The sequence below is a fragment of the Pieris rapae genome, chromosome 1, assembly GCF_905147795.1.
Source record: "Pieris rapae chromosome 1, ilPieRapa1.1, whole genome shotgun sequence".
Taxonomy (NCBI): Eukaryota; Metazoa; Arthropoda; class Insecta; order Lepidoptera; family Pieridae; genus Pieris; species Pieris rapae.
The window spans coordinates 747,437-765,359 of record NC_059509.1 but is presented as its reverse complement, the minus strand read 5'-3'; the positions used below and the strand labels follow the sequence as shown (position 1 = coordinate 765,359).

Below are 17,923 nucleotides of genomic sequence, written 5' to 3'. Positions count from 1 at the left end.
ATTACCGACCGATTTCAATACTCTCTGCAATCCCTAAAGTTCTGGAAAGATTAGTTCACCAACGCATTTATTCCAGTCTAAGGCATGTTATTATAGACCAACAGCACGGATTTGCAGCTGGTAAATCTACTCTCTCAAACCTCCTTGTTTTCAGTAATTATATTTTTAACGGTTTAGATAATAACCACCAGATAGACACAATCTACACAGACTTTCAGAAGGCATTTGATAAAGTTGACCATATGATGCTTTTACAAAAGCTGTCTTTTAATGGTATTAAGGGCAATCTTTTAAGATGGTTTACAGCATACCTACATAATCGTGTTCAATCGGTGGTTATAAATGGGTTTACTTCTTCTCAAATAGTAGTGACATCCGGCGTCCCCCAGGGCTCCATTCTTGGGCCGTTGCTCTTTTCCTTATATATTAATGACATATCCAAATGTTTCTTACACTGCAATTACTTGCTCTACGCAGACGATTTAAAGTTATACAGAAAGGTAGTTACACTTTCTGACGTGAAACTTATCCAGGAGGATCTCGATAGGCTTGATGACTACTGCCAGATAAACAAATTATTCTTGAAATATAGTAAGTGTCAGCATATCGTGTTTACAAGAAAAACACATAACACAATCACCGCCAACTTCACCCTTGGATACCATGCCCTCGAACGTGTGCGGTCTGTAAGGGATCTTGGTGTCCTTTTTGACTCCAAATTAACCCTAGATAAGCACATAGGCTTAATTATTAATAAAGCCTACCGCATGTTAGGTTTCATAACACGAGTCACCAGACCCTTCAAAGACAAAACCACATACATCCACCTTTATAGGACGCTCGTGCAATCCCAGTTGGAGTACGCCTGTCCAATCTGGAATCCGCATTACGCTATATATGTCGCACAACTGGAGGCTGTACAAAAGAAATTTTTACGCATTTTAAATTATCGGATGAATAGTGGTAGGGCTAATTACAAGGAACTTTTAAAAAGATATAAATTACCTTCTCTGAGTACTAGGCGTAATCTAATAGATTGTGTCACAGTGAGAAAAATATGCGTAAATGAAATAAGTTGTTCAGATCTTCTTGAACTCATACCATTTAATGTTCCTGCCAGGTCTCTACGCTTACATAGAACTTTTAATTTTCAGACTCCCAGAACCAACATTGGGTTCCGCGAGCCTCTTCACAGGATGTGTTCTTCCTTAGATTCAATCAAAAACATTGACCCTTTTTCGCACTCCACTACTGCTTTGTTTAAGAATAAAATAAAGCAACTCTTAATGTCTTAACTTTATATTACTATTAGTGTGTTGTTGTCATGTATTATTTTGTGTATCATATATAAGTGTAACCTGATGTGGATGCATCCCGTGTGTTTGTATTTGTTATATTTTTGACTTTGTTTTTATTAAGGATGTCTCTGTTTGGTTTCCCAATAAATAAATAAATAAATAAATAAATAAATAAATTCTGAAAGGATGAAAAACATATACAATTATAAAAAGCACACGTCCTTGGAAGCCTAAATAGATCGTCAAATATTATTTATTATAAAACTCTCTTTTTTAAAACCGTTAGCATTGTTCAGCTCTAATATTATTTATTAATATTAAAATATTTCTCGGATGCCGGAAATCCCATGTCGTCCTTGACTCAGTTGCGGTTCATTCGTAAATATAGAATTGATTACAAACCATTGTTACTAATCCATTTGAGTCAACCGAATTCACCGGAATTTTATGAGAGTAAATAAAACGTCATACTGATAAGGGTTATCTAGCGATCTTCGTCTTTGTGTGCTTTTAGAGATTTTTATTGACTGTTTTACGTATGAACATTTCGCGTGTTGTCTTGTGTGCAGAGACGAATTGCTTCAGAAATTTTAAATGTTAAAATCACACTTAAGTCCGTTGAATCATGGATCATTATCCCATGATATTTATCATGATTAAAATATAAACAATATTGAACTGTATAATTTTATAAAAATATAGTACAAAGTGTGCAATGTTGTGTACTTGGAACTTTAGCGACTCTCAAACGTCAAAAATTGATGTGTTTTTGACAGATGGGAGTCATAGTTCGATTTGACAATTTGACCTCGTTTCTGAATGTCACTTAGAGTAAGATTCGAGACATAGTAATCTGGTATATGACATGTATAACAGTGCATATCAATATGTAATATTTAGGAACGCATTTTAAGTATATAATACCTGTGTCAGGGTTCCCAGCGTAACCATAACAAACGTAATAGTTCAAAGTAACTTTTTTCTGTTTATTCAATTACATTTTAAAACTGTTTACAACACGCGTGTGGGTATGAGTGAGTGTTCTGTGTAACTATATGTTGGGAGGTGTCAGAAGCATCTCCAGATCTGAGTTTGTTGTGTTCATAAGCCAGCCATTCAACCGTTTTTTAAAATATAGGATTGATGTAAATCCTAATAAAAAAGGATATTACACAGTTCAAGAATACATAGATGATAATAATGTGTGAACACTAATGCCGCTATAAGATGGTCTGATGGCGTAAATTTGACGTGCCCATATGAATTGTACCTAGATGAGTAAATGACTTTTGAATTTGAATTGAATATTGCGTCTAGCGATGTCAGTCTTTACTGTCTGACAGACGTCAACATCCCTATATTAAGATATTCATTAAGTATATGGCTTTAGAGTTAATTTAGCTCAATTTTTTACTCCAGTATAATTATTGTCATACATTATGTATAAAACTATGTAAGACGAACCTATTTGCCTATATTATAAAGGGCTGATGGGAATATAATACTTCCGTCACTTGACACATATAGTGGATACAAAGTGTATTGTTGTGGTCTTGCTCCAAATGTAAGAAGTTTTTTAATAATTCACTAAAGGAAAAACCAGAGGTGCTATAACCTATTTAGGTCTAAGCCTCAGATTTTTGTATCAGCCTCCAGTATTTGACACGCCATCGGAATGTTGGGTCTAAGGGAAGCCGGTTTCATCACGATATTTTCTTTCACCGTCCCAAGGAATGTTAAATGGGCTCATAGAAAGTCCGTTGGTTCACAGTCGGGTATCGAACCTACGACCTCAAGAATGATTCGTACGCTAAAGCCACTGATATATTAAGGAAGATACTGTGAAAAGAATGATGAGGAAGATTATACAAAAACACCACAATTCTTAAATGTTGAATATATAAATCTTTCGAAAGTGTGCGTAAATTTCTGCGTATCGAGTATTTTCATAACATTCGATATCCAAGAATTCTGAGGCAGTACATATTTTCCTCGAGTGTCACTGGTATCGGATATCTATTACACTGTCGTTTCTAACTGTCACTTTGGTACTCGACGACAGATATTTTATTATATAATATAATATTTAATATATTAACAACTTCTTGTGAAAATAAATACAAAATAAAAATAATCCTCTACGTACTAAAATCTTAGCTTCCTTCATGGAGTTGCAGAATTCTGCACTTTCTACCGCATTTACAATGCAGAGTGTTAACAGGAGTTGTTTGGATTAATACTTGCAACTGTTTCATCTTCGGACGTTCAGGCAGTATACGAAATTCGACCCGTATCACCATAACTTCCATCGTTCCAAAACTGGGTGGTTATTAAGGAAATTTTTGCCGCGTACCACCACTATGTAGAACTAGCCCACTGTAGCATTTCCGAACCAATTCGACTTCCTTCAAAAAAGAGAGTACCAATACAAGGCCGGCAACGCATTCGGGAACCGTCTGGCAATGAGTGTCCATTATCACTTAACCCCTGTTCTATAAAAAACAAATTGTATTAGAAGGCTACATTTTTATGTATTGAGCAAATAAATAATTACGAAACTTTCGTCTCACCCAGGCTTCCTTTTCAGTGTCGCCTTTCTTAACTTTCCCTCAATGTCGAATATAAACACGAATGAATAAACGTGCAGGCATCTGATTGTAGCCGGTTTACGCGTTGACCTACAATTTGCACCTGTCTACCCTCCCTACGATGTTGCATTTTTCATTATACGACCAGATATAGAAGCCTTTAGTTAGTGTCTTAGGCTGAATATTGCATATGACTAACTAATTAAATAGTATAATAACAATAAAATACGTGGAGTATTACTGTGTTTTTAAATTGTAAAGTTTTAATGCGATGATACGAGTTATAAAAACTTGTTTATTTGCTCCACTTTCGGTGGTATTGGAAACTATCAAGTTTTAATTTTCAAGATAAAACCTTTTTAGGGAACTTTTTATCGGTAATGCATAATATTTCGAGTATTTTATAAGTATTGAATTGAAAGGGTTTTCTTACTTTCCAATATATATTTAGTTCTTGTAGTTCAATATGTATTGGATAATAACACGAATTGATTACATTATTTTCTTAATCAGCAATCGTTCAGACTTTTGTTCTTAAGAAGTGTTTTATATCCTTCGCTATATGTCGTTTGAGAATAGCTGCTATATGTGATAATTAGTCTGAATTTTACGGACCTGTGTCAATAAACTTGGGATGCATCGATACGCCTCCATCGGCAATTTAAATATCGGTATCGGTATCGAATGCATCCCTACGATAAACAAAAACGTAATTGCTACGGGCCGTTTCTAAAAGTGCACATGATTTGTTTATTTTTATAGCAAATACGACAACGCATAGAAACGAACCGTTTAATGGATATAGCAACAACCACTCCTACTTAAAGACAGTCGTCAATATATCTGTGCCTGTGGACATAGATTTATGACTTATTAAAAAATCGAGTGTTTCATATTATATGCCTCCAAGATTTCTTAATAATATAATTGCTTGTCCTGTAAAGTATGCAATTACATTTATCATATTCTGATCTATGGCCAATGGGCACAGAATTATAACAGTGCCATCAAAAATCGCTGACGCAAAAGGATGTCAGGCAATTGAAATTGAAAGTAATTGCTATATTCAAAGACCAAGAGAAAGCGGAACGTTTTTTTTTTGTAACAATCGCGTAGTTTTTGTTCGGATTACATAATCTAATGTATATAACATGACTGCGGTACGTTCACTCGCCTGGTTCAATTTGTTGCAAATTTTATTCTAATAAGTTGATTATATTAATGGGCAATGAGGGATTCTGAGAAAATATTGTTAATATGTCGTCACTGGATTAACATACATATTATGTTCAGTGCTGATACCGTACACGCATTGCCTAGGTCGTGTAATAACTGGTCGTTAGGTTCATTGCACTAGTGTAATCACATATTAATACGATGCATACCTATTTATATCAATTTTATTTAGAAAAATATAGCCCATATACAATATTGCGATCCGGGCTCGGATGTCGGATTATCTGCGTAAAATCTGTTTGAACAAGGGCATTAGAAACACGGATTTAATAAAGTTATTTAGTTTAATTTTATAACAATACAGTTGAAGGCGCACGAAAAGGTACGCAGAACTAATTATGGATTTGACGAATCATAAAATATGTAATTTGAGAAATATCCGTGATGTATGGGGATATTCTGTGTATACGGAAATCGCGTTATACGATAACGCGTTATAAGAGAGATTTTTTATTTTGATTATTTGATATTTGATTGACATAAAATTGATTCTTGAATTTGATCATCAGATTTTTTATATAATTTTTATGATCAACATTTAACATATTTTTTCGTGTGCGTTGAAATTTTAGGTAGATATATTACCAAGTTTAACGTACTAAAAAAGTAATTAAAATTAAAAAACCTGTTTAATCCGTTTTTTACGTAGTGGTGATAAAATGTAACAAATATGCTATAATTTCAATGACATTTAACATGTTGACGCCGAGCGATGAAATGCCGAGAAGTGTACGCTATTAAAATAAAACATAATAACTTAGATTGCGTTCAATTATAATTATACTTTTAACATAATTCTACATCTAGTTACAAATGAAATTACTTGTAGTTTCTGTTCGCATCCTTCTCGGAGTATTCAAAGCAATCGGCTATATATATGTATTTATTTGTTATTGTATTAAACTAAACAGGTATTTACATAAAATTTACAAAAGGGTTCAAATATTTACGAAAGGAAAAATGAATAAAAAATAAAAAAAATGCTTAATACCTAATTCGACTATGCTGTGCGATGTGAAGCTATGTTCGTAAGGGTGTTGTTTGTGGGATGAGCTCATGATGCTGGTTTAGCGCTATGGATATTCTTGGTCCTTTAAAGCATATTTTGCGATGAATTAGTATTTATCAAACCAGAGATTTTGGTGTAAATTCGCTAGTTTGAGACAGGCCTAATTGTATACTTGACAGCGTGCACACACAAAAACACACACAGCACACACACATGCATAGATTAAGTTTATAGCTATTCTTTTTAGAATTTTATAGATAAGGGAAGTAGCGAGTCAACCCCAACACAAGTGTCTTTTGACTACTTACGGGGGCTGTCTCATAGGTACTCATTATTGATGTAAAAATTTGAGATACAATAAAAAAAAATATTATTATTATTAGAGCAACTGACGTCGTTCCCGAAAACTGAACCCAAGACTCTATGTGAGTCAAAAGTTTCATAATTCGGTATGTTTTTATTAAATTAACGCTACGATAATTAATCCATAATTATAAAACAATTATGAAATTGTAATTTAACTGAAGCGATTTTCTAACAGCCAATTGTAATTATCGGGCTATTAATAAGTTTTGTGTTATTCTAATTATAAGTATTTATCTTGTGGAATATAGAAACATATTGTTATCAGTAAAATATGAAATGTTTTTAGCTTCGCCAATATAGAATATTTTACTTAATAAATAATGAATCAAATCAAAAATCATCATCAAGGTAACATAATGTACACTTATGAACGACAAAAAAATAAGTAATCTGATTCAGACAAATGTCAGACACAGTACAGAGTATACCGTGCACAGACACAAGTGTACTCATACGAACTCGTCTGCTTACCATATGACTATAGCGAATTGTATCTTGTTTCGGCCATACAATGCGCAGAGGCGACGAGAACTTGGAGACACTGCTGGTGGTTGCTAACACAGAAGGCAAAATTACATGGTCGTTCACCAACCAGATGGAACAAGCGAAAGACTCATCTTCGTCAAAACTGTCATAAGAGATGCGTAACCTATGGAAACAGATAGTCTTTTCCAGATGCTTTCTTGCTGGCCACGACGCTTCGACATGAGCAGCTAATTAAAGAGAGAGAGAAGCAAGTGCATTCTCTTTTCTATAACTCATATCTGGATGAGACAGTTGTCCGACAAGACTAGAGTGTACAGAACAGGATATCCGGATCTTTGCCGTACATGGCTTAGGTCATACCTGCGATCTGACCGGATGTTAAAACCGAGTTCTAAGAGCATAACTAAAAAAATTGCCAGTTAAAAAAAGTATACGCATTATCAGACGTGTTAAAAACGTCTCGTAGTATTTACTGTTAGTTAGTTATTTATAGTTAGTAAGCGTTGTTGCATACATTGATGTTGCTGCAATTTTCGATTTCTCGGAAATTACTACCGCTAGCTATGATTTGCAGTCTATTTACGGCCTTCATTGAAATTCAAAGGAATATATTCAGTACGTTAATTTCCAACGTAATCGTATCGGCAATAGAGCCTTGGAGGTAACCGGTGTTAAATAGCGTCCATGGGCAACGCTATCTAAGTGACCCACAGCCCAACTCCTGGAACAAGTAACTTTTGAAAATGTATACCAATACTAACTGATCCGCCAACCGGTTATTAATATCTTAACTATATAGAGATTGTCTCAGTACAAATATATATGTATATATTTGTGTTATATGTAATAAAAAAATAGGGTGGAAAAAAGGGGGAGGGTGGAGGCGTATAAAAATTACGACCTACAATATATTTATATATATTTGAACTTAATTTAAAATTGCATACTGACAAATCTGTAGCGATTAAATAATGATATTGGCGCAAAGATTTATGAACAAGAGTTGGCTGATGACTTTATGATTGGACTTCCGGAAATTATGCGGTCTTTCACTAGCCTTATCTCGCGTGTGGTGCTTACTTTAGCCTTATAACACACAACGCAACAAACATCGATGAAATATTTTTGAATTACATTTATTTCTTAATTATACAGGATTTATAGCGTTCTAGCGGGATCAGTGTAAAAATGTTCTTTAAATGGATTGTACATAAACAAAATGATTATTTATATTTTTTTATAGTCACAAAAGTGTTGGATGTAATGTAACGTGCTATAAAATAGAATGTGTTTATTATATTGACAACAGTTAGATACAGTTAGTTTCAGGGTTCCTTATACATAACAAACTTGATAGTAAATTCCATTAAAAAAAGAAATATTTTTCAACTATTCCCAACACGCCTGACTGACTGTGATTGACTGATTGAGTAAGTGTATGGGCGAATGTGGGTGAGTAAGTGAGTGAATAAAATGCGTAACTACATATTAGGTCTCAGGAGTATCTTCAACAATTTGTGTGTTAAAGCCAGTCCTGTTATGACATTAAACATAATTTGTTTTTAATTATATTTTGACATTTGCATGCTCATTTGAAGTAGCTAATTGCGTTAATGATGTGTTTTCCTGGCAAATCAAGGAGTTATTATAAATAAAGTTCCATAAATTTTTATATAACATGCTCCGATTCACCTATGTTTTATTATGTAAAAATAATTCAGTGGAATTATTATTATTATTTATTTAGTACAAAATATATATACCAAACACTTCTAGTCTAGATAACTACCTAATACTACTTTTATACTTTACATAAAAACCACATTCTATATTTTGATATTGACCTTGTTTCTTCTATTATCTATATTAGGAAGTGATAGAAGATCAACCTTCTGTGTCTGTGTTGCCGACTTTTGGATATAGTACACCAGTAGAATTAAGTCTTAATAATGTATGTAGAATGAAAATGTCCAAGCAGTGATTGGATAGGAAATTAAAAAAAAACCCACACACCCGCTTAAGCAGTGGCTCGTTCGTAGTTTTGTAGTCTCCAATTTATGTGTGACTATAATATAAAAAATATAACTTCTATGTGTCGCCATAGCCTATCGTATAAAACACAATTTTTCTTTATATCACACAGATAAAGGACACGTACAAAGGTAATACTTGATGGCATGACAACAAAGGGTTGGCTGTTACGTCAGCCATTAGGGAAGACAGTTATTGAGGGCACCCCTCGTCATGGTGGATGAGTTAATATAGCATGAGAGCTTAGTTAAATTGGATGACCTTTTTTTTACTGACTGGCTTTATGTTGTGTTTTGTTTTTGAAGTCATTGCTTTATTTTATCCGTACTTTGTTTGTTCGTTACAAGTTTTTCTTCTTATATTGGTTAAGATTATTTGTAGTGCAACTTGTTGTAATTGAATTCGTGTATGCGATGTATTTTAAATTTCAAATCAAAATCAAAAATAATTTATTCATGTAGGTAACATAATGTACACTTATGAACTACAAAAAATAATTATACATTGAATGCTTCTACTGCTAGTTCCCAAATCAAGGGCGTAGAAGGGAAGAGAAGAACTGGTAATAAACTCTCCGCAACTCTTTTTAATAGCCAAGTTTTTTTCTTTTTCACAACGTTTGTAAGGAGCTACAGCATTTAGCAAAATGCTGTGTGCAGTGGCAGTTAATGTAAAATTAGAAGCATTCAATATATGTATATTAATTAATATAATAATGTATTTCTTTTTGACGTTCATAAGTGTGCATTGTGTTGTGTTAATCTAGAATTTGAATTTCGAATTAAAGTATGCATTCGTCTTTTATACACTCAACACACAGCGAAATGTTTAAGATTGGTACTGAAATTAATTTTTCTTTGTTTTCAACTCTTTTCCTAACGTTTAGTTTCCGACAAACCCCGTCAGACATATGACGTCATTCATAATTTGGTTAGCCATCCCTTTGTTTCGAGGTCAGGGGTGTGTGTCTAGTCGTCAATTGTGTGTGTGGTAAGCAGGAATTAAATATATTATTTATTTATTGTGAAAATACATTTATCTGTCAGAGCGCAAAGTTTTGATTTTACAAATCTCATTGGTTATATTAGGTAATTTTAGAGATTACTTTTAGATATGCATTAGAGATTCAAGTTAGCACCAGTATTACAATTGATTTATTTAATATTTAAATGAATTCCTTGCCTTACACCCAACTGGCGTTTGTCAGGCACACCTGATCACCTAGTTGCCTTTTAGATTGACAAATGGTCACAAAACAGATTCAGAAATTTGCCACCCAGAACTATTTTTTTTGTTTATTTTTTTTTCATAATAATATAATATAATGACAAAAAAAGAAATTTATGTATAATCACAATATGTTACATTAGAAAACCAGTGAGGTTTGTAAATCTATTATTGTCTGAATGCTTCCAGGTTCTATATATGAGCTAGACGATAACAACCAAAAGTGTTAATATGTAATTCGTGAGGATATTAGCAGTTGCATAGAAAGTTATAGCTGGTAATTTAGCGGCTTCGTTAGCTGTTTGTCCATTTCCGGTGTTACAATGTTTTGTGACGTCACACCGGCTTTGATGTGCTAATTTCTTTATCTATGAACAAAGCTATTTTGTGACCTTGACTTTTGTGATATCTTTTTCAGGTGGTGATTTATGTGTTGTTCAGTAGGCATATATTACGTAAGATAACCATTAGTCTTGTCTCTTCTGTACCTGTTACGTGTTTATTTCCTAATCGGAAAGTTTGTGATATTTTTGTACGTACATGTGGGCCATGTCCACATAAACCTTCGACATCAGGGATGAGTTGCACGAACAAGCCTAATACTACTTGCAATGTTATTTACGACTAGAGTATTGTTAGTGTTTTTGTAAGGTATAACTTTGTAAACAATAACCAGTCTCCAGAAGAAAACACTCCTTATATGGAAATTGTATTTGTTTTTACATAAAGCTCCGAAGCGAGAGAATTATCACTACATAAATTCAAAACTCTCGTTAATCGTAAATTAATCAATAAAGCTGTTTATAAATTCACAATTATTAAAATGATCGTAATCTTTGGGATTGATTTGCTCCAGTTCAAATATTTATGGATGCATTACAAACAATTTGTATGACTCTAAACTTGGCGATTAAAAGAGTGGCGGAGAGTCTGTTGTCCGCTCAACGACTTTGCGAACTATAGTCGGGTCAATTACAACAACATTTGAAATATCAAAAATTCCCGGAAAGCTGAATTTTGGTGGAGACCTGGCGTTTACCATTAGGTATTTACTTGTCTTAAGTGCCTGATTATGTATCCACGTGGTTTATATGTGCATATTATGTGTAATGTGACTATTAGTATCGCGATATCTCAGAAATGGTAACTCTTAGGAGAATAATTGTAAATACCATTTTTGTAGATAATTTTTATAACTCTGGCATAAACGTTTTGTTGATAAAACTTACCGTTTTCGAGAAAAATTCAAAAACCTTAAATTAATGACCTTTGCCCCCGAATAACTTTTGTAGCACACATAGGATCGATGGGGATTTTAAAACTTAATTTGTGATGGTAAACAAAGCTCTCTACCTTTTTGGATTTCCGGGAATGTTTGTTATTTGGCCACTATTTTTATGTCTAAATTGACCAGACTACTAGTTGTAAATGTAAATTTACAATCAATTTAACATCTTTTCTGTTGACGTTATAAGTGTACTTGGTTACCTATATGAATAAAGTTATTTTGAGTTTATAAAGTAACTCAGTCGTTCGAGGGCACCTCAGACATTGTTATCATTTATGCTAAATCTATGTAAATACATTTTATCTTTAAACACGCGCTATCGTGTTGTGATACTGTCAGATGATGGTTTTTATATCACATTGAAGTGCAGTTCAAAGAGTTTGGCTGAGTATATATTTGGGATGTTTTGTGACGTCTATTCCTTTTTAAAGTGATGCGAGAGATAGAGATAGAGAATATAAATATAACATAGATATATTCTCTATATATAACAGCATTGCACCCGTGCGAAGCTGGGGCGGGTGACTAGTATATAAATATAACATTTAAAATTTGATTACGAAGAGTGGGATATATAAAGAATGTCCTTATTTTTCATTATATTTTGCGAATAAAGATAGTTTGTTAATTTAATTTTCTAATCGGTCTAGTGGTTTTTGATGTTATTACAAATAGAAATCAAACTTCAAAGGCGGCTGGATCAATTCAGGTTCACCGGGAAGGTTTTCACGGAGGAGGAATAATTTGAAAATATACATTTTATTTAGTGCTTTGGTTTTTATTCCGGAAAAGCTTATGCTTTTAAATTTATATTAACTCTATATTATAGTAGACAAAATGATTTAATTTAATACATTACATACAACATAAGAATTAATACAAGCGAGTCAGCAAGCCTAAGAAAGCCTTAGTGTAGTACTTTGTGAAACTAAGACTTAGCAACAAAACAACGCTTTTCGCATTCGTTCCGTGCGGTTAACTTTATGACGACTTGTCACACCCACTGCGAGTGAACCCATCCCCCAGTGACGTCAAAACCACACCCTTAAAAATACGTCGCTCTGTGCACCAAATGCTCTACATATCACCTGTATGACTTTATAATAATATTAAGAGAATATTTTTATTCTTGTACTAGCTGCCCTCGTGAACCACGTTTCGGTTTACTTAGCCTACCTTTTTTTTTTACATTGCAATGTATGGAACAATTTGCTATGCTACCCCATAGAAACAGTTCGCTTTTCCGGAATGAAAACCTTAGTGAAATATGTATTTTTTATATTTTTATCTATTTTTTGATGGAAGATGGAAGGAACTAGAAGATGGATGCATTGAAAAGTCAGAAGAAGTTAAACAACAGACCGAAACGAGAGGTTCTTTTAAGTCCTTACTGGAACAACATATGCAGAGATTCCCGATGTTAGGAGATATTTTTGTTATGGTTTAGTTACCGTTCTACCAATTTTATTTATTTATTTGCATATACATTATACAAGAATCAATAATTATGATGCCTAAAAATATATAACTCACTCCGCTGACGCAATAACCCTGAGTCTTGGCTTCCTTTGACGATCTTGCGCTACGGCTTGCCAGTCCCTCTATACGATTCCTGACTCCATCCATTCCTATTCACTCTTGCTTGGTCTGGATTTGGCCACATGATTGGGTTTATTTATAAGTTCTAAACAACGTGTATGCATAAAATTATTCAAGAAAATCACATCAAATTTTTTTTACACATTCACTATGCTTATGTACTAATACAATATTTTAGAACTTAAGCAGCTAGCAAAGGAAATAATTAAACAAGCAACCAAAAAAGAAACAAAGGTAGCGGTACCAAACTTCTTCTGACTCTTCAATGCATCCATCTTCTAGTTCCTTCCATCTTCCATCTTCCTAGTTTATTGTGTCAAGTTTTTTTGCAGTACATTCATTTCGTTTACCAATAATTTCCCATCTTTTCACCTATAAGACTACATTACTGTAAAATTATTGATTTAATATAAAAATATATCTGTTAGAATGAAGACGTGATTGATAAGCAATTATGCATATCTATGAATAAGTTTTGAATGCTTACCATACCTTAAAATTACATTAAAAGCCAGCCAGGGGCGTAGAACAAAGGAGATAATCGGTAATATTTGCTTTAAAAAAATATTTGTAGGGAGTTTCAGTTATTTACTGCATGCTCCACATTATCTATATGCATATTATGTTACAAGTTGTTCCTTTGTCATCTGTAATAAAGAAATTACAATGATGTTATTAAATAGCTCGTGGCATGTTTTTGTTCAGTGTCATATTACTTGCAAATACATTGAATTGTAAATATGTGTAGCGCAAATATCGTAAGCATTTACTTGCAAAATAACGAGTATATTCATTTATTACTGTTAAAATTCCTGCCTATTTCTCTTGATTGGCAATTTGGGAGCCCATAGCTGTCTGAAGTATAACCTACGCTCTTAAAAAAGCTTGATATCCCGTTTCACTAACTTTATTGGGGAATTGTTTAAGGTCTTGATGAGGCTATTGTGTCTCTTTCTGCTTAGCTGCTTCTCTATTTTCCTTTAAATCTCTACTATACAAACATTACCAGTCCACATCGTATCTCTATCTGATCTGAAATCGTCCTGATGCATGTGCGCTTTTTTTGCGTCTTTTTTTATTATTGTTCTGTCCTTTCATCATATGTTTTAATTGCTTTTTTCCAGTTTTTTTCTCAGTATATATATGTCCTATGTAGTTTTCCACTTCTTGAGCTTACATTATCTATTTTTCCACTTCTTGAGCTTACATTATCTATTTTATTTCTTTCTCAGTATTTGCCTGGAGGAGATCGCTAGAAAGCTATAAGTCGGCCAATTAAAGAAGGGCTTCTTTTTGTAAAGGGCTTCTTGTTGTTGTTTGTTTTATTTGTACTGTTTTTCTGTATATTTGCAATATAGTGTTAAAAAAATAAAAACATATACAAAAATATAAACAATACATAAATATTAAATGAAGAATGGTTTGGTATAGCGTCTGCTTCTAGACAGCTTTAGATAAAACTAGAACCTAGGGCGTGAAGTAATATCGAGTCTGGCCGTGAGTTATGTATGTGATTTCACTGTTGTATGTTATATGTATAGGTGAAGTCATCCGTATATTTGAAACTAGATCAATTAGATTCGGAGACAATATATGAAACGAAAGATCATATTAATCAATTATGTTCAGTGTCCAGTAAATGTGTTTAAATGAAATGATGTCTAAATGACCTGATGATGATTGAAAACTGATCTTTATGTATTGCAAAAAACCATAATGTCTCATTATAATTTGTTCTTTTGTTAAGATGTCATAGCACAACGAAGGTATACCTTTTTTCGTCATTTTGAAGTTTAAAAGGTCTTTTGGGCCCTAGACATATGTATTAGCAGTTGTTAATAATAAGTATCTTTTCATCGGAAATTTTGGTTTGAACGAGTTCTACTGCTGAATTTTGCTGGAATTTCTGATGTGTTTTCCAACCTTTTTTGTGCCATGTGCATACTTTTTAAAATCCTAATGCAATTCCTATCTAACAAACATAATTATTATATTATAAAAATGTTGACTTGAGACACACAAATGATAAGTTTTAGGAATTACTAGGTATTTGTAAACGAAACGCAGCTAAGTTTCAAAACATACTGACTGACGGATTTTCGAGTAGTCCTCCTTAAGAATAAAATTTCAACCTTTACGTTGGTAAACAGAGTACTAGAGTCTAGACTGACAATGGCAACGGAGCCTAACTATACAAATAATTAATATTATTACTCCTAGCGTCATACGTCTCGTATTTATGATGGACATTGTTAACGTAATCAGTGAAATTTATTTCCTAACCAAGTGTCCTTATTCGTTCGTATGTAGGTTGATGTCGCCCCGCATACGATTAATTGTTTTCTTTACAATGACTCATGCTGCATCGATAATATCGAGTTCATGGCTTTAGATTTTGGTTGTTATCGATTTATGTAATTATCAAATATTTGTTTTATGTGACTGCAAAGAAAGGATAACGAACTGAAATATCTATAAAAAAATAAGGGTTGATCGTAGAGGTGTGAAAATTAAGGGCTGTATGCTGTATCATAAGAAACAAAAACAAAATGTCGAATAATTAAAAAAAAATGTGGACAGTGGACACCTCTAATTATTTAAGGGTTTAAAATATAAATAGTAGCCGATTCTCAGACTTACTGAATATGCATAAAAAATTCATAAGAATCGGTCGAGCCGTTTCGAGTATGGGGACGAACATTGTGACGCGTGAATTTTATATTAATAGAGATAATTAGATTATTAAGTTCAATGCGACACATAATAATGTTTCTATAGTTAACATCAATTAATGCTTTATATTCATATGTAATTTTCAGGAGGGACCGCACTCTACCCTTCCAGACGACGAGTTCTATGATGCGGTTGAGACAGGCTTCGACAAAATGGAGGAAGAGAGGTGTGCCCGCGTGTCCTCACCCACGGAGGTCACAAGAGATGAGGTGGAACTGCCTCCGCCGGCCATTGACAACAGACTAACAGTGCATCCATTGTGGGCAGAGGTGAGTTACAATAGCAATGCAAATTCTATCGATAACATTATATAATATAACGATAAGTAATAATAACATTAATTAAACTAAATTAAATTTAAAATTGTCACTGTATTGCGATACGTACTAGTTGATCGAGTACCAGCTATGGGGTCCTAGTACCATCTACCAGAAGCCAACTCAAATCTTTAATTAGTAGGATTAGTTAGTAAAGAGTAGAGGACTACTGAACCCCCATTCAGGCCGAACCCCATTTGGGCCGAGGCGAGCTGTGGCCCTTAGGCCAATAGCGAGATTCCATTAAAAAAAATATTAAACTAAATCAAAATGAAAGACTTTTATATTTGTCCTGTTTTATTATTATCCACCTGCTCTACGACCTCGTCAGCTTTTCCGAGGGTGAGAAGGGACTGATGTCTCCCCAACAAGCGTCCCAGAATAATAATCATATACTAATATCAATTGAAGTCTCGTAACCATCGAATGGGATGATATTTCCTTTGAAATTATTGTTACGCTGTATCCCAGGATTTTCGTAGATATAATAGGCTTGAATACGCCTCATTATCGATTCGGTTTCGCGAACCATAAGTAAAATGAACGTATCTCTACAAGCCTCATATTTATGTATCTGTTGTCATCATCATTTGTTAATCTAATAGGCAAGTGATCACCCACCTGTGCCTGACACATGCCGTCTAAGGTAAAGTTTTCTGACGATTTTCCTTCACCGTTTATTTGAATATTCAGTACTATACATTTTTAGATTTCTCTCTATTGATACAAATATATTAAGAAATGCGTAATTTTCAGTTTCAAAACACGTAATCAAACGTGTAATTTATTAAATAATTACTATTCACACATACATATACATTACATACTTATAAATTCACGCATATTTAAGGTCATATACGACTACTTTTTATTATAAAAATCGTTTGAAATATTTAACACGGAATAATCTTATTAAGTTACCCACGACACTGAGTTTCCCCGAGTGGGGACTGCGTTTGACCCAATCATATTTGTCATTAATAAAGTTTGTCTTTCTAAAATTAAAAATTCTAGCAATTTTTATTTATTAAATTAATAATAAACTGTGTATATCCGTTTCAGTGTTTAATGTGTGTTTGCTATGTCATTATAACAATGTTTGTAGTACCCATAACAAAATACATGTAGATTATAAATTCCAATGTATGTGTTGCGGTAAGCGTTACAAGTAGCATGACTATCGGTTTTTTAAATATTTCCTTGACGATAATATGAATTTATCCAATATATATATATTATTTATAATTATAATAACTGTACAGTATAATAATTTCGATTGAGTGAGAGAGAGACTGTGATACGCGTCGTTTCATAATGGATGCGACCTTAAATAACTTTTTGATTCTATTAAATGTTAAAAATAATAAAGCAATGTTGGCTTGAGCTTGTGACTCAATGGGGTCATAGCTTCGAACCCCGCAGAAATATCGTGGGGAAACTAGCATGCCTTAGACTTAAACATCGACGATCTGTCGAGCCTGTTAGGCACAGAAGCATTAGCTGATTTACCGCGGTTGGGTTGTAGGGTTAATTGCATTTTAATGATACAATAAAGACTCATTTCGCAATTTAGTGAGATATCTTCACTAATATTATAAAGAGGAAAGATTTGTTATGTTTGTAACGAATCGGCTCAAAGTACTGGACCGATTTTAAAATATTTGCACCATTTGAATGCTACATTATCACTGATTAATATAGGCTATAATATTTAAGAACATATTATGTATTAATGATTGTTCAAA

The 17,923-nt window shown here is 33.4% G+C and overlaps 1 protein-coding gene across 1 annotated transcript in view; it reads left to right on the top strand.

Moving 5' to 3' along the window:
* The window catches only part of LOC110995758 (ceramide transfer protein), a 38,357-nt gene that overhangs the window by 12,965 nt on the left and 7,469 nt on the right, over positions 1-17,923 (top strand). The window contains exon 7 of the mRNA XM_045628407.1: positions 15,948-16,130. Coding sequence (XP_045484363.1) covers positions 15,948-16,130 — 183 coding nt within the window. The remainder of the gene's footprint in view (positions 1-15,947; positions 16,131-17,923) is intronic.